Consider the following 24,939-nt stretch of genomic DNA (forward strand, 5'->3'; position numbering starts at 1 on the left):
CTTTAGATGTTTCATATGTTGTCAGTCGATGCTATCCTTTCTACGTTTCTTTTCTTTGAGCAAAAATGAAAAATAATAATCAGCATCACATTTTTCATTTTCCAGGATGTGTGGGGAATCCATCATTCCCCCATCTTTTGCTAATATTGTGTTGTATTTTTTTACTTTACTGCAAAAAAATGAGTTAAGAAATCAAAACTTCTGAGAAAGTGAAGTGATCTTTGACAGGATCAGCATTTATATTTTATTCTCGAGACTTGACGAGATTGAACGAGCGATTCGGCCTTTTGGTATCGAGAGATAACTTTACACGCATTTACCATTTCCTCGATATTGACGCGTAAATCATTTTTTCTTCCCTCTCAGATTCAGTATGGACCATGCAAAGCCTAACCTTATCTGGAATTACAAGGTAAGCTGTTTTCATCATCAAGAGGGCAGAAAATAAAGAAAGTAGAAATAGAATAAATTCCCAAAGCTTAATTTCCGCCGTTTCCTCCATGTTGTTAAATAAAGCAAAGTTTTCCATTCAGGTGCAGGGCAACAGGGCAAATACGATAGCAACCGCAGTGGGTCGTAGGTGGTTCCCATAGTCATGGAAAACCTGAAACAGTCATGGAAAAACCTGAAATAGTCATGGAAAACCTGAAATAGTCATGGAAAACCTAAAAAAGTCATGGAAAACATGAAATAGTCATGGAAAACCTGAAATAGTCATGGAAATTTGAAAATTAATCTCAAAGAAAGTCATGGAAAAGATCAAAACAAGCGAGGCAGAACTTCCTGTAAAAAGGAATGATTTGCTGAAATTTTCTTACTAGTTAAAATTTGCAATAAACATAAACGCAGACAAGTTCTATGACACAAAAAAGAATTTGGGAATTTCTTAATGGTGTCATGAAGAGTGTGGGAAACCCGGTGACAAGATTTAGTCACAAGCCCCAATGGGCCCATCTTGACTAGAAAATCAAATGCGATTTTTTTTTCTTCTCTCAGACACGAGAAGAACTGAGGCAATGCTTGGAGAACGAACTGCGTGCCTTCTTGGTGGACAGAGAGCTCGGGGCGAGCCACGTCATCGCCTGGAACCACGAGGAATTTGTGGTCCTCTACGAATGTCTGTCGGAAGAAATCAAGATCGGCGACTACTTCCTCCGGTTGTTACTGGAAGCCGACGAGACCGACGAAGAAATAAGCAGCATTAAGAGATCGTAAGTCCACCCCCCCCCCCCCCCGTCATGTTTCGAGTGTTCTGAAAACAAACTTGATTTTTTTTTTGCAAGAAAGAGGACACCTATTTCTTATAGAAAATAACGATAGGTCAGTTAGCTCCTCTTCTCCTCTTGCCCCTACAACCCCCCTTCCTAACCTCCTCTTGCCCCTACAACCCCCCTTCCTAACCTTCTCTTGCCCCTACAACCCCCCTTCCTAACCTCTTGCCCCTACAACCCCCCCCTTCCTAACCTCCCTTGCCCCTACAACCCCCCTTCCTAACCTCCTCTTGCCCCTACAACCCCCCTTCCTAACCTCCTCTTGCCCCTACAACCCTCCCCCTTCCTAACCTCCTCTTGCCCCTACATTCCCCCTCTTTTCCTATCCTCCCTCTCTTGTATGGCAGGGTGATTCATAGGGACATTCTTTGGGTTTGTTTTCTGGTTGTTTGGACTTTAGATTGGGTAAATAAAATACCAATTTTGTCTACAATGGACCTGAAGCTTAGGAGGAAACCAAGGACTATTGTGTATTTATGCTTTTTATTTATTCTTATTTATTTCTATATTTATTTCTATTTTATTTATTTTTATATTTATTTATATATTCTTATTTATTCTTATTTATTATGCTTCCCCCTCTTGAAGAGAAAAAGTTAGGAACTGTGCAACTGTAAATGCATGAAATTACATGCGTGTGTTGCTAGCTCTTGTTTTGCATAGTACATATTGAATTTCAAACGAACATATCTAAAAAAAAAGAAAAACACGTGTAAGTATTTATTAATCTCCATAAATGCTTAGTTTATGATCTTCTTTTATTTGTCAAAAAATAATTCTTTTACCCCTGCTCTAAATCCTCTCACATACATATGTGAAAACCCTTTTTTCATTCCTGTATTTTTTTTCTTCGTCAGCTACGAGTTTTTCAACGACCTCTACCACCGTTTCCTCTTGACGACCAAGACTTCTATGAAGTGCATGTGTCTACAAGCCATGACCATCGTGTATGGGAAATGCTTCGAGGAAATCGGCCAATTCAACGACACCAAATACATCGTGCAACTATTAGAGCGGGTAATTTACCATAAAATGAGATAATTATCTAATGAGTGGTGTTTATCGTAAACACCGCTCGTTAGATAATTATCCCATTTTATGTCTCTGGCGGTCAGTGAAGTCCAGGGCATTATTTTATAGTTTGCATTTTTGAATCAAAGCAAGTTTAAGGTCTCATCAAGTTCCTTCTTCATATTAAATATTAAATAAATTATCAAGATTGTGTCCAAAAAGAGGTTATACATCTTTTGGGGGGGTCGTGTCGCGGTCGGTCCATTTTGCTGGGCTCTTAACTGGTCCAGTATTCGGTGAAGAGATTAGTACCGATCAGTAGGTAAAGTCTCTGTGAATTATCCAGTAACGAGAAAAAGAAAGAGAGAAAAAAACAAAATAAAACAGGGTGAAGCAAAGAAAATAAAGCCTTCAAAAAGTCAGCCGCATGTGTGGTTTCGTCGAAGACCGACTTTACTTTAAGGTCTGTGTTTCTATTCTGGAATATCTGGGGGCATTCTCTCATATTGCATTTAGCTTCTTCCCCCCCCTCCCCCCCCCCTGATTTTGATATCAGTGTGACATCCTTATGTGAGTGCCTCATGATTTTGCTTCAGAAGCAAAGTTAGGATTAAAAAATGGACGCAAGTCTCTAGACACAGAAGGAGAAACAGATCAGATTGATTGTTAAAAATGTTTGAACGCTTGACGTTAAAAACGTTTGAACGCATTTTAATGTTACCAAATTTTTTTTTTTTTTTTTTACATTTTTCAGAGCACGGATAAACAGGAGAGAGATAGATTAGTGTTATTCCTAAACAAACTGATCAATCACAAGAACAACGTTAGAGAAATCATCAACTCGAAAGGTATGAAAGTCCTGGTGGATCTGCTCACCCTCGCACACATGCATACGACAAGGGCATCCCTAACAACACAGGTGAGTGGACGATCGTTCCTCCTCTTGCAGTCAGTCAAGGGAACCGTTCAGAAATATTATTTTGTAGGGAATTTTTTTATCCTGGAATCGGTGGGGCATATTATCGTACCACGTCCTTCCCAACTCTAGTATAAGATCTGTTTGGATGAGTGACTCTATTATCTTCTGAAAGCTGAATTGTTCTGCTATAGATGTACAAGAGGTTAAAGCATCCTAAACATTGCATGTGAAGGAATTCCATTACCCCTTTCTTTGGTCTGTTTTATATAAAAAAGGTGACATTGGTCAGAATATTAATAGTCTTAATATCAATGTCAAAGTTCAAGGATAAAGGTAGGTAACTCATTTCAAAAGGGTTAATGACTCTATTATATCAATTCAGGTTTTGTCTGGATATTAAAACTTTACAAACAAATGCTCGATATAAATATGGCTCACTTGCTAAATATGCAAAATATGCTAACTTGATGATGAGAGTAGCTACTCTGTGCAGGCCTTAGTTATTAATGTTAATCTATTGTTTCATAAATTATATTAATATTATATATTTTATATGATACATTATATGATAATATATTTAAAATATTGTATAACATTTAATATATTAGTCATAAATTAATATTGTCTTATAAAGTTGACAAACTGAACCTGTAGTTGTTGTTATGGTTTATATTCATTTCCTGAGCATATATTGAAAAAATGTCAAATTTCTGTAAAACTTTCCACCAAAATAGGTGTGTGAGAAATTAAACATTTAAGAAATTGACCCCTTTATTAAATATAATATTATTTACTCCGCAGTCAAACGTGATCGAAGCCCCTCCCGAGCTTCATATCAGCAACGAGAAGGAGTGGTATTACGGTAACGTAGAAAGGGAGAGGCTAGGGCCCTTCAGCTTCCATGAGGTGAGAAGCATGGTCTTCGAAAGAAGCTGTAAAGTAGATTTTTAATTTTGCACATTTTTACAAATATATCTGTATGAAATGGTATCTATATCATCAAAAGTAACTGAATTGTCCATAACAACAACAATTTATACATGTAACCCGTTTTAGTTTATGTTGTTTATGTCGTCCTGTTGTTTTAGTTTCAGTTATGTCCTCCTGTACTTCAAACAATTCTAAAGCAAAACTGTAGAAAGTTGGTCTTTGAAATCAGAATTTTATACCAACCTTAAGGAATCGTTTACTCACAGTTAACGTTTACAATTAATCGAAACATGAACAGCCCCGACTTTTTTCAGTGCAGAGGCTTGAAAGTCATCAGTTTCTGTTTGTTTGTGAAACGTTGGATAACACAAACATGGCTTTCTGCGCAAATTTTTCTTGAAACCATGTCCGAGGTTTCGATCCAAATATTACTTAGATGACCGTAAAAGCTGTGAGTTTGTTATCAAAAAGTTACTTTGGAATCCATATTAAGAGCAAAATGTTCAAGAACCCTAAACTATCTTCTTTTCCTTCTCTTTCTGTATATGAACAGATGAAAGAGAAATGGGACGAAGGTCTTCTAAATGCCAAAACGAGGTGTTGGGCTCAGGGGTTGGAAGGATGGAAGCCTTTACATGCCATCCCACAGCTCAAGTGGTGCCTCCTAGCCTCCGGTCAGGCGGTCATGAATGAAACCGACTTGGCGATCATGGTACTCAACATGCTCATCAAAATGTGTGAATACTTTCCAAGCCGGTGAGTCTACGATACCGAGACGGCTCGCGAAAGCGGTTTCTCTCTCTCGGTTCGGGAGGGTTAGCATTGGGGAAAGAATGTGCTAAACCGGATTTAACCGTCTGTAAACCAGAGGGTAGCAGAGGAGTGATTTTTAGAAAGCACCGAAATAGCCTGTTTTTTTTAGTATTTGAAGAGAATGCAGGGGGGGTTGAAAAAAGTCTAATCTCTTGCAGATTTGTGGACCTACAGAGTGAATGTTGTAGGGGTATGGTTATCGTTGGCCAGGGTTAAATTATGGAGTAATGTGTCAGTAAAGAAAGACACTGCATGACCCTGTGGTGAGGTGCGGGAGGGGTGGGGGAGAGGTGCGGAGGGGTGGTGTATCCCCAGCAACTTTCATCCAAAAAACTGTAATAGGACCGAGTGAGACCATATATTTGTAGTGGTCTTTGTTAATTATTTACCAATGGGGATCCTCATTAGAATATTTACTTATATGCAAACTTTGAAAATCAAAGGTTAAAGTTAGCGTTTCATCAGAGAACAAGGAACATTGTTGCTACACGAATGCAAAAGATGAACAGCACTATTTGCATACTGAGTCATGCTATTATTTATTCGAAATAAAATTCATAAAACCTAAAGAATGATACAGAAAAATGTCAACAATAAATTATTCCCCGGACTATACCATAGAAAAAAATATCTCATTTGACTTTTTCTTTTTGCAGTGATGGCGAGGGCGCCATTGTCAGGCCTTTACCGACTGCCAAACGGATCCTCACAGAAGCACAATGCTTGCCACACGTAGTTCAGGTAGTGTTACAAACATTCAGACATTAACATAAACATTACAAACATTGTACATAGAGGAACTGCAAAGATTGAGCTGTTTTAACAACCCTCTCTTATTCCAAGGGACAAGGGGTGAGGGTGATTTTGCAAAATAATGAACAGATGTCAGACTTCCTTGAGCTGTTTATAAATTTTTGTCTGTTTCTATCAACGCACTGGTATAATGTTTGGCAAACGGGTTTATGTCGTTGAAAACAGATTCTCAGGTCTGGGGGTGGCAAAGGTCATCACTGTCGCTCTTTTTGTAGCGTTTTTGGCCCTTCTTTTGGCTGACAAATTGACCGATTGTCATGATCTTTCCGTGCTAGAACCTTTCCAGGCTGTACGAAGGTATGCCGGTTATTTGATTCATTGTGACCCTGTCATGTTACAAAATGTTACATGTAGCTACCTGAACCATCGAGAGACATCATTGCTTTCCCCATAATCCATAAACCCCCTTCCCCACCCTCAAGTAGAACTGATGGAAAATGTCTTACAAATTCTCAGACTAGCCTAATCAAGTATATCTTCAAATTATTATTTTTTTTTTTTTTTTTTTTTTTTTTTTGTCATCATTTTTCGTTCACAGTTACTCCTGACCTTCGACCCCATACTAGTAGAGAAGGTGTCTGCGGTACTCCAGTCGATCTGTCAGGATAATCCTCAGCTTCCTAAACTCTACCTGACCGGTGTCTTCTTCTTCATCATGATGTACACAGGGTCCAATGTACTGCCAATCGCATGGTAAAGAATTCTGTCCTTCTTTCCTCCCGTTCATCAACTTTTCTCATGTTTCAAGTTTTGAAAGAGAAAAGAAGATGCTACCTAGAAAAGGAATTTTTATCTCATTTTGTAGATTAAGAGATCTGCTTATTCATGAAATTAGCAAGATTTAATTTATATTTTTCTTTTTCCCCTTTTTTTTCCATTCCAGGTTTTTGAAATATGGTCATATGAAGCAAGCCTTCAAATCGGAGGAGGTATGATAAATATAATCAATATTTCATCTCATATCTCAAGTTTTAATGGACAGTCAGATTTTTGATAACATTGATAACCGCAAAAATTGATAATTTTTAAACAGAGCAACAACTGAATCCTCATATTCGTAAAAAAAAAAATTAAAAAATTGAAGAAAAAGGGACTGTCCAAACAGTGATGGAGAAAATCTTAAAGTTTCGGATGCGTTGTGAGAAAAACTTAAATTGTGTTTTTTTTTTAAATTTTATTTTCCATTTAGACTAAAGGTTCTGACATTATTCAGAATAGCATCTTGGGCAACATTCTGCCAGAGGCGATGGTTCATTTCTTGGAAAACCACAGCGCGGAGAAATTTGCGGAGACGTTCCTCGGGGAGTTTGACACACCGGAAGCGATCTGGAACACAGAAATGAGGTAAGGGTTGAAAGTTGGTTTCCAAGATTTCTGCATTCTTTGATATCCCAATGTATTTATTATCGGAGACTGCAAAAAAATTTGAAAACTGCAGCAAAAGATCGTTCTTAACTTGTATGATATCCCATCTAACATTATGCTTAGTTCCCTTCACTTGCTTCCCATTGAATTTTGGAATTTAAGATACTATCTTCTGTTTAAATAGTTGCACAACGAAGCCCTGTATATAGTCTGTCAGAAAGCTGCCTCTGTCTCGTCAAAAATCAAAGGAATTTAAATTTTCATCTTTTTCATTCTTTACTCTCTCTCTCTTCTTTTCTACCTCGGGGACAAAAACTATTATCCTAACACACTGTAGCATACGCAAACTGGAGCCTATACCGCAATTTTTGCAAAGTTCCGTGATTTTTTTTTTATAACCATTTTTTTTAATCTTAAATAATCGGTCACCTCTTTGTCTATATTTGTTTTCCACTTTAGACGAATGATGATTGAGAAGCTGGCGGCCCATCTCGCCGACTTCACGCCCCGTCTGAGGAGTAACACGAGGTCTCTTTATCAGTATTGTCCCATCCCGGCCATCGGCTATCCTCAGCTGGAGAACGAGCTCTTTGTAAACATCTACTACTTGAAACACCTCTGCGACAAACAGAAATTCCCCGATTGGCCGATCAAAGAACCTGTAAGTCTTGGTTTTTTAATACAGATTCCATTTTTATTCATAATTAACTCCTTGTCCCTGTACCCGCACTCGTTACGGCAATCGTGCCTTTTATGTCTGTCGCTGCACCTTCGCTTTGGAACGAACTCCCATTTCACGTTCGTGACTCTCCCTCCGTTTGTATTTTCAAGAGACAACTTAAAACATTTCTGTTTGATTCCTAGTTTCTTTTTTTCCCTTGGTTTCCTTTGTCTCTTTCCTACTTTGGAATGCACTTTGAAACGCTGTATTAAGCGCTATATAAATGTAATTTATTATTATTATTATTTTTAAATCTGCTTCTAACTTATTTTATCTTTTTTAACCCAGGGATCTAATTTTCTTAGATATCTTGATATCACTCCTTCTCATTGTTCCCGAAAACGACATTGAGAGAAGATAAAAATATATTTATTGCAAAGTGGAAATGTTTACTTTTTATCGTTAAATTTTTTCCGTATATCACAAAATGTCACAATTTTTATCTTGAATTTGTACCGTTGGCGCGTTGTAAAGTGGCCACTTTATTTATTATTATTTTAATTGTTTGATTGATTTTGTATAAATTTCGTTTATCATCAATTTATCATCAATTTCCAAGATCAAGTTTTTAAGAGACGTCCTCGAAGAGTGGAAGAAGGAGGTCGAGAAGAAACCGCCGAACCTAACCCTAGAGGAAGCCTACGAAACCTTAAACTTACAGACCGGAGCCGGCGGGTGAGTGACCGCATTCTCCTGGTCGTCTGTCATTTACGTCGCGACACAAAATATTTATGATTAGATGCGCCAAAATGTTGCGTCGACATTTCTGAAAGCGTTTAACAGATTTCCCTAGCCGCAAGAAAACATCAGACGTGCTTATGAAAGGTCATCAGCATAAAGCCCTCAAATATGCTAGGAAGTCAATTAATGGTCACATGTGTGCAACTTTGAAAAGCAAATTTACCGTCAAGCTTGAAGCATCCTTCAAGCTCTGAGACCTTTAATTGTCTTAGTTGACATTCCTCAAATAGGTGGGGGAATAAGTTTGAGGGTTCAGACCTCGAGGAAAATATATTTTGGAAAAATATTATCACTTTATAGTACGCTAACATTGATGATTTTTCTTTTAAAGAAACTGTATTGTCTCAAGATTGTTGCCTAAATGGCACGATAGACATTTTAAGGAATGAAACATGTTCTCACTTTATCAAACGAACAGATATATTTTCTTAGTGATGTCTCTGTCTGTTTTCATTTTCATTTTTTTTTTGGGTAATATTCAAAAAGGATTAGAAATGGATGTTTTACTGGAGGACACAATGGAAGTAGTTATAAAAATAAAAAAAATGAAATATCGCGTATTCCATGTTTTCTTTTAGCCACCCGGAAGCCGTTATCAGAAAGGCTTATTTCAAGATGGCCCAGAAGTACCATCCTGATAAAAACCCAGAGGGAAGGGTAAGTTTATGGTCACGTCAATATTAGAATGCTTATGCATAGATACTACGTTTGGAACTATTTACTTAATTCTTAACATTTTTTATTTTTACTATGTTTAGGGATCTATTTATTATTGTTTAGTATTGGGTGTTTATTACTATCTGTTTTAGGCTTTTACAATAATTGTCTTACTGAAGTATAGTTTCTCATGCTTATTTATATTTAAACATTAACTATGATTTAATCTTTTGTGCAATTTTTTAATTTTTTTAAACTATTTTACTATTTACATACTTCTGAATTTGTTTTGGACTATATGCGTTCAGGTTTTTTTTTTATATATATTTTGTTATTATCGTTTAGTACGAGTGTTTTTTATATTGTTGCTTTAGGCTTTTACATTTTATGACTTATTGGTTCTATATATTTAATATTTAGGTTTTTGTTACTATTTGTTTTTAGGTTTTACATTTTTAAAGCGCTTTGAAGCAGCTCTTCTGATTATGCGTTATATAAATATTACTTATTATTATTAATATTAGGCTTCATATTTTATTATCTTTGAGGTGGTTCAGTCTTGCTGCAGGGGATTTTGCAGTGGGCTACAGTTTGTCTTTTGACACGGTGATTAAGTGTTAAATCATTTTTCTGTTTTTCGTTCAAGATGTCTTCGAAGGCAGAAAACAAGTGTTAAATCATGTCTCTGTTTTGTTCAGGTTGTCTTCGAGGCAGTATACAAGGGTTTATGATTTCTCTGTTTTGTTCAGGATGTCTTTGAGGCAAGAAACAAGTGTATATATTTTTTCTGTTTTGTTCAGTATGTCTTCAAGGCAGTAAATAAGTGTTTATAATTTCTCTGTTATGTTCAAGATGTCTTCCAGGGCAGTAAACAAGTGTTAAATAATGTCTTTGTTTTGTTCAGGATATCTTCGAGGCAGTGAACAAAGCCTACGAGTTTCTATGCAGCAAGTCTTCCAAATCGACAAGCGGTCCTAATCCCGATAACATCGTCCTAATCCTAAGGGCCCAGAGCATATTATTTAGTAGATTTCAAGAAGGTAAGTGATATTTTTTCCTTTTAAGTATGTTATTCCCCTTTCTGTTTTTTCATTATTTCAGTTTTTTAAATTTTGTTCATTAAAAAAATTCTGGCAAGATGCCAAACTATGCGCTACAAGAGCACTGCAATCCCAACCACTTGACTCTGCTCTCAATCTGAAATCAAATTAATTTTAATAAATGAATTAATTACCAAATTAATTTTCCAGTATTGTCTTATTCAAAATGCCAGAACCCTCTTGAACAGAGCTGAACATACACATGCCATTTGATCGGATTTGAACGTAAAATATTTACTCGTTCGGCTGTGCAGTAGCAAAAATTGACCGCTTTCTGTGGTATAGTGGTATAGTCTACCATTCAATTGTAGCTCCTCTTCTTTACAGTGTTATGTATTTATGCTTTTGTCCCTCATGTCAACCTTCCCTCCCCTGCCCTCCACATACCCTCCTTCCCACCATGACTCCCTCTAAATCAGGGTTGTTTTGTCTGTCCAGCTGACCTGCTGAGGACAATAATAGCTTACTTGTTCCCCCCATCTTATTACCCCATCCATTATCCATTTAATCACCTCCTCCTCGCCCCTCCCCTTACCCATCTTTCCAATAGCATTGGAATCATCATTCACATTAATCCCTTTAAAAAATTCCAATTTTTGTTACTCTGGATTTTATTTTAAATTGTAAGACTTCAATTGAGATGATTAAATGTATTCATGTCTTTCATATTTCCTTTTCTTTTAATACCCCCTCCCCCTCCCCTCCCCATCAAGTCCTGGAGCCATACAAGTATGCCGGTTACCCTATGCTGATCAAGACGATCCGGATGGAGACCCACGACGATGCTCTGTTCTCCAAGTCCGTCCCCTTACTGATAGCCGCCACCGATCTGGCCTACCACACCGTGAAATGCTCCGCACTGAATGCCGAGGAGTTACACAGGGAAGAGGGCATCGAAGTGAGTCTGCGGTCGGGATTAATAATAATAAAATGGGATTAAAAATCTAAAGAGTTAGAAACAAAAAAGAGAAATTTGTGAATAATTGACATTTATTTGCTAAAGTTATTCAACCCTGAATACAAATCACACTGGAGCTACTTCCATCAGAGAAGTCTCACTCATATTCACAGATCTCATAATTTTGGCCTTCCTATACAAGTGCAATAGCAAATCCGGAGTGTTGTTGGGGGGGGGGGGTTGGTGTGGGAGGGTGTGGGATGTGGAGGGGGAGAGGGAGATCTTTTGCTGTTTTGACACCTTGTAGTTGAAATAAATCATCTCTCAAAATCAGTTCAAGTATCAGTAATTTTAAGATGAAACTTAAAGCTTACAAAGTTAGTTAGTGATCAAGGCTTTTAATGACATCTCTGCATTCTTCTAATTATGTTTTATCTTTTTTGTCTACTGCTGTTGTTCTCTCGTATTCATATTGAACAGTCTGCATGGTGCATATATGTGGGCATTATAAATCCTTTATTGTTTATTATTTATCATTTATTATTCATATTATTATGATTCATATTAATATTATTATTTAAAAAAATTATTATTATTATAAATATGATTATTATTAATATTATTATTATTATTATTGTTGTTATCGCCGCCGTTGTTTTTCACCCATGCAGTTATTGCATTATCCTGTATTTATCAAAGAGGACTGTGTTTCTGACGGTGGTATTACCATATATATAGTTGCCACTAAAGTCAGACCATCCCTGATCTAATCCCAATACCCAAAACTCTCCATACCACCGAGTCCCTTATCTCACGGTCCTTTCTCTTCGATAGGCTCTGCAAGAGGCTCTCGTTCGTTGCGGGACGCACATTGGATCCATGAGCTCACCCGACGAGATGGCTGTGATGGTAAGAAATGAATATTAATTCAAAATTTTGCTGCTGTAAATCGTTTAATGATTTGATACAATCGGGTGCAATGTCTTGTATCTTTTTCCATCTGGTACCTTGCTAGAAACAAAGAACAAACAAGCCTGTGCTGTAGTATCATCACCAATTTATGCAATCTGTAAGTTCAAATGCTTTCTGATTGAGATATAAGATTACAAGACCGATAGATTCCTGCGTATCGTGCTCGGGATCATCCGTCACAGTTTGCTGTTAATCCGTACAGAGTTGAAAGATTTGCAAGCCTCTGCATTTCTGCCGTGTCGGAGTGATACAGATTTATGTGTTTTTAGCTCATACCAGCATGCTGGTGTGAGCTATTGTTACAGTGCGGCGTCTATCACTCTATCATTCTATCACTCTATCCGTCAACAATTGGTAAAACCGCTCCCACTCGCACAGTGTTTGATGGAATTTCATGAAACTTGGACACAAGGACCATTAGGTATAGGTCCATCAGAGATGGTCCGAAATTTGGGGTCAAAGGTCACCTGTGGGCCGTTATGGGCCATTTTGTGGAAATACGCAAAATGCTTCTTCTCCTACAGATTCCATGGTACAATGTTGAGGGTTTGTCACGATAGTACTATGGAAGTTTTACCTTCAGGGTGTTCATGAATTTGAAATCAAAGATCAACTAGGGGTCTTTTGTGGCCCGGGCCGCGGCCCTATATTTTCAAATTGCTCCTGTTCGTACAGTGTATGGCCAGTTATAATGAAACTTGGTCACAACGTTCCTCGGGATGAGAGTTACGAGGGGTGTTCAGAAAATTGAGGTCAAATGTCATTTAGGGGGTCATTGGGGGTCATTCTTTGTAATATTTTCAAATATCTCAATCTCCTCAAGATTTTGATGGATCATATTCAAAGTTGAACTGATGATTGTTGGATTGTGTATGAATAAGGTGATGCCTAATAATTTTTGGTCAAAAGTTAATTAATTACAATTAATCCCCATTGTTTAAAAAAATCTGAGCCTTCACCTTTTGCCAAAGCTCCTTTAATTTGTCTCCCAGTCTCTGCAGTGTTTGTTTACATTTGTGGTTAAGCTCTGCAGAGGCTGTTAGTGGAATTAAAGCAGGACTGGGAGTTGTTATTAACTGTTGAACTGTAAGCATGAGAGCCCAATAGCCAATCAGCACTTGCCGATTCTTAGAAGTCTTTGAGCCTGAGGTATGTAGGCAGCCAGCCAAAATTTTGGCAAGGAGTGCTTCAGGTCTGCTCAGGTAGAGGGGAGAAAGTTTAATAGGGTAGGTCAGTGGTATTGTTTGAGAGAGTGGGGAAAATAGGATTTAAAGGGGGAAAATAGGAATTATAGCCAGTGGTGTAGCCAGGATTCTGCTAACGGAGGGAGGGGGGGGGGGTTATCCCTCATGGGCCCAAACTTGGTGGAATCTGACAAATGGCCTGAAATTTGGTGGGCCATAAAGTTTTGTGGGCCCTACATTTTTAAGCTCGAAAAGGTATGAGCTTCTGCACCATTGGTGCTCTAGTTGTACATGGTCCTGCTGAGAAGTTTGATATTTTTAATTGGTAGTACAATGTTCTCTAATCACATGACTGCAGACGTGTAGAGGCGAGGGTTTTCCGAGTATGTGTCGGTCTTCCAATACTGCCTGTTCGGGGGTTTATCAGGCATGAGCTTTCTCCGCGAATTTGCGGAAATATCCGTGATTTCTTTTGTACCTCGGGGACAAAAACTATTATCCTAACACACTGTAGCATACGCAAACTGGAGCCTATACCGCAATTTTTGAAAAATTCCGTGATTTTTTTTTCACCCCAGGCTCATCCCTGGTATATGGAGTCCACAATAATTTTGCTAAAGTAGCGCTCCTTACAAAGTACAATTGATGGCTTACCGTTCCAGTTTTGTTTTTTTGCTTTATTTTCTGTTGACAGGTGGTGGAGAATGTCATCAGGTGTTTTGCAGTAACTGCCCAATTTGAGAGCTGCAGGGACAGAATCACGGAAATACCCAGCATCATCAAAGAAATATGCCGTACGCTCTCATATAAGGTAACAACTTGGAACAATTTGTCTTTTTCTTTTGATCTAAAACCGTTAATTCAATAAACATTAAAGCAAGGTTAAAGCAGAAAATGTGACATATTGAATGTAGTGTTGCGAATGCGATGGCAAAACTTCCCATAATATTAATGATTAAAATATTGTAAAAATAATATACTCTATATATATATATACATATAAAGGAATAAAACTTAAATAGTAAATAATGTGATCATATCAGAAACTATAAGAGTAATTTATTTATATATATATTTTTTTATTATTATTATTGGTAATTTTATTAAAGGTGATCAAGTTAAATTCAACAATGGTCATAATTTCCTCAAAGTGTAAAGTTGTGAACATTAAAGGTTCTTCATAAAGAAACAAAGTAGGAAAATATCACTACTAAGGAAGTTGGATTTTGAAATTAGTAGTCTATAAATTGCAAAATGTAATCATCTATGAAATGATGATGTAATAATGGTTGGTGTAGTTAAAGTAGGAAAAGCAAGAAATTGGGAAAGAAAGATTGGAAGATATCCAAATGTACCCCTGCCCCTTCTCCTCCCCCTCTCCTCCTCCCTCTTCCCCTGAAAATAACACACTGGTTTGCTTTCTTGTTAACCCAATCAGAATCTGCCAAGGCTAGCCTCCGCCTCTGCCCAGTGCGTGAGTGCATTCGCAGTAGATCAGTACCTGCAAAACCACTTACAGAAAGCTGGCGTCGTCTGGCATCTGCTGCTCTATCTCTTCCAGTATGACTTCACCCTGGAGGAATCGGGCGTGGAGACTAACGAAGAAACCAACCAACAGGTATTAAAGTAGTTTGTTTAGTTCGTATCTGACAGGGACTGAACCCCTCCCCCCAAACACCCTATTTGATGCCACTTCCATCTATCCCTAACCCCCAACAGGTATTAGTTTGTTCGGTTCGTATCTGACAGTGACTGAACCCCCCCCCCCAAAAAAAACACCCTATTTGATGCCACTTCCATCTACCCCCTCCAACAGGTATTAAAGTAGTTTGTTTGGTTCATATCTGACAGGCACTGAACCCCCTCGACACCCTATTGATGCCACTTCCATCTACCCGCCCCCCCCCCACAGGTACTAAAGTAGTTTATTTGGTTCATATCTGACAGGGACTGAGCCCCACTCCCCACCCTATTTGATGCCACTCCCATCTACCCCCCCCAACAGGTATTAAAGTTGTTTATTTGGTTCGTATCTGACAGGGGGCTCCCCCCCAACACCCTATTTGATGCCACTCCAATCTATCCCCCCAACAGGTATTTAAAGTAGTTTGTTCGGTTCGTATCTGACAGTGGCTGAACCCCCCCCCAAAAAAACACCCTATTTGATGCCACTTCCATCTACCCCCCCCCCCAACAGGTAAGAAAGTAGTTTATTTGGTTCACATCTGACAGGGGCTGAACCCCCCCACAAAAAACCCCACCCTATTTGATGCCACTCCCATCTACCCCCCACCAGGTATTAAAGTAGTTTATTTGGTTCGTATCTGACAGGGACTGAACCCCCCACCCTATTTGATGCCACTTCCATCTACCCCCCCCCCCCCCCGGATACCCACAAAGACTATTCAAATTGCATGGTATTTTGAAGGAACTTGTTCGTAATTCCTTTTAATTTTTCTAGAAGGGTTTAGAAAATTTTGGTAAGGAATGAAAGTAACCAAAATTTACTATAGTAAAATGAGACAATTTTCAAGAAATGGGGGAAGGTGATTGTTACTTTTTTATTTCCTTGATATTTTTAGCTGTGGATTGATATATTTTAATATGCATTAACTGATTTACTTTTGACATTTTTAATACCAAACCCGCCTCTGTTCTTCACCACCTTTTTTGTTTTGTTTTTAACGCAAAAGGTTGTGGCTAACAACCTGGCCATACAGAGCTTTCTGGCGCTGGCCAGATTGGGGGGATTCCAATCGGGGGATGAAGCAACTCCAGAGAATATCGTGATCAAGAAGTGTCTTAGCTCTCTGTTGACGCCGTATCTCGCCAAACAGCTCAGTTCAGGCGGTACACATGCTGTAAGTTTGACCGTCGGTCAGCTGCTTATGCTTTGGTAGCTGTAGTAATAATATTAACAATAATAATCATAATCATAACCACATGTATGCATAATATAGCTATATAAAAGAAAAAACACCCCCCCCCACCCATTTCCTTGGATCCACCCCTTTGCCCCTGGATCCACCCCTGTTCTATGACTCACTTTTCAATCTCTTTCCCTTGGTAGTAGATATTGCAAATTTTTAAGAACAAATTGTTTTTTTAAGTCAAAACCTCGTTTCAAAGCAGTGTATTTACATTGCGGTGTATTTACATTGCAGTGTATATACATTGCAGTGTATTTACATTGCAGTGTATATACATTGCAGTGTATTTTACATTGCAGTGTATTTACATTGCAGTGTATTTACATTGCAGTGTATATACATTGCAGTGTATTTTACATTGCAGTGTATATACATTGCAGTGTATTTTACATTGCGGTGTATTTACATTGCAGTGTATTTACATTGCGGTGTATTTACATTGCAGTGTATTTACATTGCAGTGTATTTACATTGCAGTGTATATACATTGCAGTGTATTTTACATTGCAGTGTATTTTACATTGCAGTGTATTTACATTGCAGTGTATATACATTGCAGTGTATTTTACATTGCGGTGTATTTACATTGCAGTGTATTTACATTGCAGTGTATTTACATTGCAGTGTATTTACATTGCAGTGTATATACATTGCAGTGTATTTTACATTGCAGTGTATTTTACATTGCAGTATATTGACATTGCAGTGTATTGACATTCCAGTGTATTTACATTGCGGTGTATTTACATTGCGGTGTATTTACATTGCAGTGTATTTACATTGCGGTGTATTTACATTGCAGTGTATTTACATTGCAGTGTATATACATTGCAGTGTATTTTACATTGCAGTGTATTTTACATTGCAGTGTATTTACATTGCAGTGTATATACATTGCAGTGTATATACATTGCAGTGTATTTTACATTGCGGTGTATTTACATTGCAGTGTATTTACATTGCAGTGTATTTACATTGCAGTGTATATACATTGCAGTGTATTTTACATTGCAGTGTATTTTACATTGCAGTATATTGACATTGCAGTGTATTGACATTCCAGTGTATTTACATTGCAGTGTATTAACATTGCAGTGTATTTACATTGCAGTGTATTTACACTGCAAGTAAATAACATACTTCGGTCCTGCCCAGTTACCGTAGGTAGTATCTTCACATAAATGTAGCTAGATGCCTTTTGCTTCACCGTTCCACTTTGGGGGTTGTACTCACAGTGTAAGGGATTCTTCAGTACTCATATGCATGTGAGCTGTAACCTGTACTCATCCATGCGTCTCAGGTCAGCCAGCGGGGAAATCAGGCTACTGCTTCATTTTTTTATATCTCTTCTTCCTGGTAAAGATATCTACTACTCCCTCTAGCATGTCACGATAATGTCTCAGGCGGTGCGACTCCTTCCCGGGGGGGAGGGGGGCGCGACTAACAGCAATCACTAGTTTCTCATAGTCGTGCAGATGTACAGAAATATATACGTTAAGAGGAAGAAAAAAAAATATGGAATGGCCTGCACTAAACATCTTTCACTTTTCTGGGGGTTTGTTGCTATACTTCTACACATTCGCCACACTAACAGTTTTAACTTTCAATCATGCATTGCTTGTAGTATTATAAACTAATCCATTGCATTTAGTTTCACTCATGTGCCTTTCGGTCATATTAGTATCTTCATTATTGCTACTTATACATATATATATAAATATTTACAACTAACCCCACACAATGCTTTATTCAACAGTATTTTGATAATAGCGCTCCTGGAGATAAAGTTTATGAGGTCAGTGCATTTTAAAACAAATGTGTTTGTTTGTGAACTTGCAATCACCACAGATTGAAAATTGATGTGATGATTCTGTTTTTTTGTGGCTTGGGAGCCAAAAGAGGGATTCGACTTATTGGAGAGCTACATCGGGATACAACCGGAGTTATTGTTCAAATGTTTACCTTTTAACGTAACGTAAAATAGACGATTTTCATATATTAAAATACTTCACCTTCCTACTTATCATTACCCTCCTCCTCTTTACCCCTCTCCATTCACCCATGGCAACCCTTCCTTGACTCATGCACCCTCCATTTCGCCTCCTCCCTTCACACACTTCCCTGTCTACTCAACCCACCGCCCCCTTCAACCCCCCCCCCTCAATTTCACCACTGCTTGAGTTAGTCCTGTGTATACCTGTTTATGCCATGCATCCTGACATGTTTTTTTTCACTGATTTGCTCCCCCCAGTGTCTCAAAATTTCTGATTTATCATTTTTATGTTCTTGTAACAGACTCAGTGTAACTTTTTTTTTTTTTTTTTTTTTTTTTTTTTTTTTTATGATCCTTTCATAATCAACTCTGACCCTAATGGTTCTGACATATTGCTACATTTTTTAATACTACCTGGATAACAGTGTAACCCCAATAATCCAGAAATAATGGCACTGTTAACATTTTATGTAACTTGCAATTTGAAGGTAACATGAATTCTGTCTATAATAATATACTGCAAAACTTGATAATCTTTGTACCACAATAACAAAAAACATACAAACAAACCAAAAACGAAAATCACCTCCCATACATCTTTGCATATGTGCTTACAAGTTTTACCATGTAGAAAGACATGGTACTTTGTGATACTAGATCACAAATACCCTGGTTTTACTTTAAACATCGTTACTGCCGTTTAAACATTTAACAGGCAGTGGGTTTCTCTGATATAACCAACTCTGTGTTTATACTAGAGTGTCTTTCCACTCATATCCTCTCACTGTGTAGGAAACGACCATGTCCACTAGTAGAATTGACTACGTTTTGGATCAACTTTGACCCTAGTGGTACTTGACACTCTAAAGCCCGGGTCACATCCGTGCGATTCAACACGCGATTCAACTCGCAATACAATTGAAGATTGAATCGCGTAGTTAGACACGGGTATCAACTTGTTGCGCAATAAAAGGTGCGCCGTCGATTTGGGTTGATTTGCAATAGAGCAATGTCCTAATCAGCGCGACTTCTCAGAAGCAACTTTTCTAATTCGCGTGATTTTAGTTGCGAGTTGAATCGCATGTTGAATCGCGCAGATGTGACCCGGGCTTTACTTTCTCACATAGTGTCTGTTCATACAACCCTAGTGGTACTTCATGGTATTGACATCTCTGGGTATCAACTTTGACCCTAGTAGTAATTCAAGAATCTTTTCCACCTAGTACGCTTCCATCTGGTGTGGATGATTACAGCTCCAGTGGTACTCGGTTTGCATGCCTTCCGCTTCTTGTACTCTAAAACTCTTACTCTACCACTTCAATGTTTGGTTAAATTTTGACCTTGATAGTATTCCAAAAGTCTTTTCCACCTTATGTGTATTCCTATAACTCTAGTGGTTCTTGGTGGTGCAACAATTTTGAACCTGGCAGTACTTCATCACTCTTACTTTCCTTTCCTGCCCACCTCTTTGTTTGTACCTATGACCCTAGCGGTACTTATTCCCCGATGGTATTGCCATCTTTGTGCATCAACTTTGACCCTAGTAACTACTTCAATGTTCACTTCCTTTGTCACACCTAATTGGTGTATACACCTAGTCAAACATTTGCATACCATTATAAAAGTGTCTGCATGTTGACCCTAGTAGTACTTCAACACACTTTTCTATCTTAAATATGTATACCTATTGGATCCCAGTACTACTTAGGTCGGCCAGTTTTAGACTAGTTTGTGTATCAAGTCAAGTTATCACAGTTGTACAAACTGACAAACAATCGTTCTAGCCTGAAGTATTAAAAGTCTCCTCCATTTTGCGTTTGATAGAGACAGTGTCCTGATTAGAAGGACAGTGGCCCGATTAGAATGACAGTGTCCCGATTAGAAGGACAGTGTCCGGATTAGAAGGACAGTGTCCGGATTAGAAGGACAGTGTCCGGGTTAAAAGGACTGTCCGGATTAGAAGGACAGTGTCCCGATTAGAAGGACAGTGGCCTGATAAGCTGGACAGTGTCCTGATTAGAAGGACAGTGTCCTGATTAGAAGGACAGTGTTCGTATTAGAAACAGGAAAGTAAGCTGCTGGTGGCGGAGGGGCAGAATGAGGGAGAAGGAATGATACAATAAGATGCGGGTAAGATACGATACCGTGTCAGGAATGCTGGTTCCGCCGGAACAGTGTTCCAGCGAGTAAGGCTTTAGACCTAACTGGACCAGTGGAGATGGATTTTATCGATGACACACGCATAGTTCTGGGAATAAAAGATCCAACCAGCTGCATATTATTTTCCGTCCCCTACATCGACAGTTCAATTCTAACCATTTCTTGTTCCCTGAAAGTGAGACATTTTCTTTTTTTTCTTTGAACCATTTGCAGGTGCTTAAACTTCTTAACAACAATACAGAGAATCCTTACCTGATCTGGGATAATTCTACCAGGGCTGAGCTGACTGAGTTTGTATCCAAACAACAGGAAGTTTCTCTAGCTGAGGTAAGACGGCCAGTTTCCCACCCACTCAGAAAATGATCATACGTGGCTGTTAAAAGTCTAGTTTTCATATCTCTTCAATAGGAAACTTTTAACTTGGAACCAAAAAAATTCATTCAAAAGTTCAATTTTATTCAGTGCAGTCCAGAGAGTGGCCGGAATGTGCACATTTTTTCCCCTTTTGAGTGTATAGGTGTGTTTCATATAGGCAAAAACCTTTGAAAAAAACTTAAAAAAAACTCATTTTTGATCTTTCAGGGTGAATCAGATCCAGATATCACAGACCTGTTTGTCTACGCTGCACATTCCTCAGAGCTCATCATCGGCGAGATCTTTGTCCGTGTCTACAATGAGCAACCAACATTCCTTCTAGAAGTAAGTTTTACCCATTGAGAATCATATAATAGTTTTGTTGGTGCTAAAAGGACATGGTTGAATTAAATCACAGTATTTAGTATAGTGGTGATAGGTATTGTTATGTTTAAAAATATATAGGTTTAGTTTCGAGCTTGTCATAGGCGACATCTTTGTCCGTGTTAACAATGAGCAACCAACATTCCTTCTAGAAGTAAGTGTTACCTGTTGAGAATCATATAATTGTTCTGTGGTGCTGAAACAAAACATGGTTAAATTAAATCACAGTATTTAATGGTGATAGATCTTGTTACGTTACAAATATAGGTTTAGTTTCGAGCTTGTCATAGGCAACATCTTTGTCCCTGTTAACAAGGAGCAGCCAACATTCTTTCTAGAAGTAAGTTTTACCCATGTGTTTTACCCATGTTTTACCGAGTGTTGTTCCTGTTTTTGCTATAAAAAAATCACGTTTCAATTAAATCACATTAGTTAGTGGTGATAGGTATTGTTACATTATAAATATAATAATAATAATATTTACTTTTTATATAGCGCTTTATACCAGCAAAAAGGTCTCAAAGCACTTTACAGACGTTATATTACCCCTGGTCATTGATAACCTGTCCCAGAGACAATCCCTCCAGTCGGCAGCAGTTATATACTGCGCCCAATGACAAGTTACCTCACAGGTACCCATTTAACCCCTGGGTGGAGAGAGGCAAGCGAAATAAAGCATCTTGCCCCATCGACACAACGTAATGAACTAGGCAGGAATCGAACCAGCAATCCTTGGATCACGAGTCCGACGCCTTAGCCAATTGGCCACCACGCTCTCTGAGGTTTAGTTTCATTACAATGTACTTAAATGCATTTTCTTTCTTGTTCCTACAGGATCCTACATCATTCATAGTGAAATTACTTGATTTCCTTGGATCTCAAGCTCAGGTAAATGTTTACGTTGGGGTGGTGGTGGGGTGTGAGGGTGAAATGGGAGGGGAAGGAGAGGGTAGGGAAGGGGGGGTAGGAGAACCCCTGGGATGGAGAGTATGTTAATCTTGTAGATACATAGAAGAATGGGATAGCCTACATGAATGGCATCTTCGGAGCTCGGGAAAGATTTGACCAGATTTGGGACAGAGCCTCTTTATGGATTCCAGGGGATACCCAGAAATACTGGGTAATATCAACTGATAAGCTTGAGATATTTGGAATAAACGAAAGGTGGTCACATTCAGTATTATTATTATTTTGTGAATATAAATGCAGTTTTGGAAGGAAAATCAGAGTTTTTGTTCGCGGTGTATTTTATATGAGACTTAATAATGTGAGACGTAAATATTAACTCCCCCACTCCCCTCCCCCCCCCACCACCACCACCATCACCTCAAGAAAACTGCCAAACACAGCAGTATGGGATATATTCATAACATGACTTATCTTGAATGGGATTGGAACATAAACCGTATATATTCACTCAGTATTTCTGAATATAAATGTTGGGCCTTGATATTGGGTGGGGGGGGTGGGGGAAAACGGGATGGGAATGGGGTGGTTTGGAAATATGAGTAGATCACTTGTTGAAGTTACTTTCATACATTGTCATGTTTATTGTTAGCTAGCCTTATTATTATTATTTTTTTCTGGTTTTATTTATTTTTATCTATTTTATTTTTTTTATGTACAGTATTTGCATTCCCTGAAGGCTCTCTCATCTAAGGAGATCAACGGCAACGCCCAAACCACCCAGCAAGTCGAACGGCTCCAACAGAGCGAGATGGCCATGGAAGCCGTAGCTAATGTCATCAAGAGTTGTCCAGGTGGGTTGTACTAGTCTCATAATCTACTTGATGAGTTCAAGCACATTGACAGAATAATTCAGTAAGATGGAGGGAGAGATGGGGAGAGCCGGGGGGGGGGGGTCTGAAATGTCTGGAGTAGAGAGAATCATGGATATCTCGAAACAACGATGCTCTGATGACAAGTCTTCTAGTTTCTCTTATTTAGTTTCTCGACGGACAGACAAGTCCTATACGAGTTTACCTATGTAAGCATTTGTCGTCACGTGACAAGGAAAACAGATAATCTCTTTTAGGTTTGTAAAAGAAAAATGTTTGTAAAGTTATTGCGAGCAAATGTTTGGTGTGTGACTTGTGAAACAAGCCAAAGAGGATAAATGTTGCTTTGATGGGAGGATAGATTGTGGCTGTTGAAACGGTCTCTGTCAGGTGAGATGGAAATTTTATTTCTTAAATTAATTTTTTAAATGACATCAATATTTTTTGGGGGCGGGGGGTTTGCATCCCAGGGTCATTTATAAGAAAAGGGTCATTGTTTCAACTTCTCTCTTTTTATTCTTTTGTTGAATGGTGATGTGTTTTGTTGAAATTGTAAGATTAAATTTGGTTGAAACTGCTAACCTCTTTTTGTTTTTGTTTTTTTTCCATACAGGAACGGAAATTAAATGCAACGGCTGCTACAAGTTACTCTTCTCACTGTTAGCGATACCAGGAGCGAACCGACTTAAAGTGCTAGACTTAGAGGTGAGTATTACAAAATAGAAGAATATCCTCGGAGGATAGATCGGTTAGTTTTAAAATAAAAAGTTTAATCACAATTCATTTGGAATAATTGTAAAATATAGCGTTGTCCTTTCATGTGAGTCTGAGACTCGAGACCCGTATTAAACTGACCGCAGCATGAAAGGTGTTTGCAAAATAATCAGTTGAGAAATTCTTTCTTTCTTCTGGAAAAACATTAATTGTGTAAATTTATTCAAGATATCAGCTACTAGAAGAAATCTAAATCTCAGGCATGGGGGAAAATTATGCAAATGTGGTCCCCTTTTGGGAGTCCTTAGTTAAAGTATATTTTTATCCCATCATTTCCCAGGGCCCCCAAAATTGACCCCGGGCCCTTGTGCTGGAGTTCACTTGCCCTCCCCCCCACCACCCCGAAAAAAATTGGACAGAATTTGCAGGTTGTCATGTTGTATAAATTTCTGAAAGGTTTGGATTCTCTTGGGCCAAAAATCGCTGGGGTATTGTAAAAATTTTTCGGTTAATACTTTGGCACTGTGATCATGTGACATCGTAAGAAACATGCTCACATTTCATTCGTCGATCCAGGAATTCTCGAAGGGCTGAACGCAAATATTCTCTGACAAAGCAGTGCTTTAGAAAACAGCGAAGAATGCACATGCACATCTGAAAGACATTCTCGGCTGATGTTTGGTATTGAGAAAATTCGAGCAGGGGGTGGGGCGGGCAACTGGGGTGGGGCGGGCAACGGGGTGGGGGCAACTGGGGCCCCCTCGCTGGATTCGCACCCGCGGTTTGAGTTACGACACGTCTTAGGGTTGATCATGTCGACAGGAAGAAGGGATTATCAGTGAATCGGTTTGATTATTTCTTCTTTCTTGTTTTTGCTTTAAATTCCCGCAGGTCATCAAGGGGGTGAGCTCAAATAGCGAATGCGTCGAAAATATCTCCAACTCTGGAGTCATGGGCTACCTAGTGATGAGTTTACACCTCGTACCCGAAGGTGAGAGGAGAAACAACAAAGAAACACATTTTTAAATTGATGTAAAAGTTTGATTCACGTTAAATGCTTCTTCATATATTAATACCGGACTTACTCACCGTGAATGCTTAATGTTAATATATAAGTAATGATTTCAAAGAGCAAAAAACAAAACTAGGTATATTGTTTTTAAAAAGTCCTGGTGCCAGAATTCATGATATGAGTAATTCAGTGGGTTATATTAACATCATTAAATTATTT

The 24,939-nt window shown here is 38.4% G+C and overlaps 1 protein-coding gene across 5 annotated transcripts in view; it reads left to right on the forward strand.

Moving 5' to 3' along the window:
* LOC139964495 (dnaJ homolog subfamily C member 13-like) overlaps window positions 1-24,939 on the forward strand; it is a 64,846-nt gene that overhangs the window by 26,057 nt on the left and 13,850 nt on the right. For 3 of the 5 annotated variants that reach the window (XM_071966086.1, XM_071966089.1, XM_071966088.1), the window contains exons 24-49: window positions 367-412; window positions 997-1,211; window positions 2,129-2,288; window positions 3,037-3,201; window positions 4,003-4,107; window positions 4,685-4,887; window positions 5,601-5,685; window positions 6,296-6,450; window positions 6,641-6,686; window positions 6,947-7,101; window positions 7,582-7,783; window positions 8,403-8,518; window positions 9,163-9,241; window positions 10,146-10,281; window positions 11,055-11,239; window positions 12,074-12,148; window positions 14,090-14,206; window positions 14,834-15,013; window positions 16,089-16,256; window positions 18,082-18,120; window positions 20,692-20,805; window positions 21,061-21,177; window positions 22,051-22,104; window positions 22,844-22,976; window positions 23,608-23,699; window positions 24,600-24,699. In XM_071966086.1, coding sequence (XP_071822187.1) covers window positions 367-412; window positions 997-1,211; window positions 2,129-2,288; window positions 3,037-3,201; window positions 4,003-4,107; window positions 4,685-4,887; window positions 5,601-5,685; window positions 6,296-6,450; window positions 6,641-6,686; window positions 6,947-7,101; window positions 7,582-7,783; window positions 8,403-8,518; window positions 9,163-9,241; window positions 10,146-10,281; window positions 11,055-11,239; window positions 12,074-12,148; window positions 14,090-14,206; window positions 14,834-15,013; window positions 16,089-16,256; window positions 18,082-18,120; window positions 20,692-20,805; window positions 21,061-21,177; window positions 22,051-22,104; window positions 22,844-22,976; window positions 23,608-23,699; window positions 24,600-24,699 — 3,242 coding nt within the window. The remainder of the gene's footprint in view (window positions 1-366; window positions 413-996; window positions 1,212-2,128; window positions 2,289-3,036; window positions 3,202-4,002; window positions 4,108-4,684; window positions 4,888-5,600; window positions 5,686-6,295; window positions 6,451-6,640; window positions 6,687-6,946; window positions 7,102-7,581; window positions 7,784-8,402; window positions 8,519-9,162; window positions 9,242-10,145; window positions 10,282-11,054; window positions 11,240-12,073; window positions 12,149-14,089; window positions 14,207-14,833; window positions 15,014-16,088; window positions 16,257-18,081; window positions 18,121-20,691; window positions 20,806-21,060; window positions 21,178-22,050; window positions 22,105-22,843; window positions 22,977-23,607; window positions 23,700-24,599; window positions 24,700-24,939) is intronic. The other 2 variants (XM_071966090.1, XM_071966087.1) reach the window with 1 other exon arrangement.

Source organism: Apostichopus japonicus, chromosome 23 (genome assembly GCF_037975245.1).
Source record: "Apostichopus japonicus isolate 1M-3 chromosome 23, ASM3797524v1, whole genome shotgun sequence".
NCBI classification, from domain to species: domain Eukaryota; kingdom Metazoa; phylum Echinodermata; class Holothuroidea; order Aspidochirotida; family Stichopodidae; genus Apostichopus; species Apostichopus japonicus.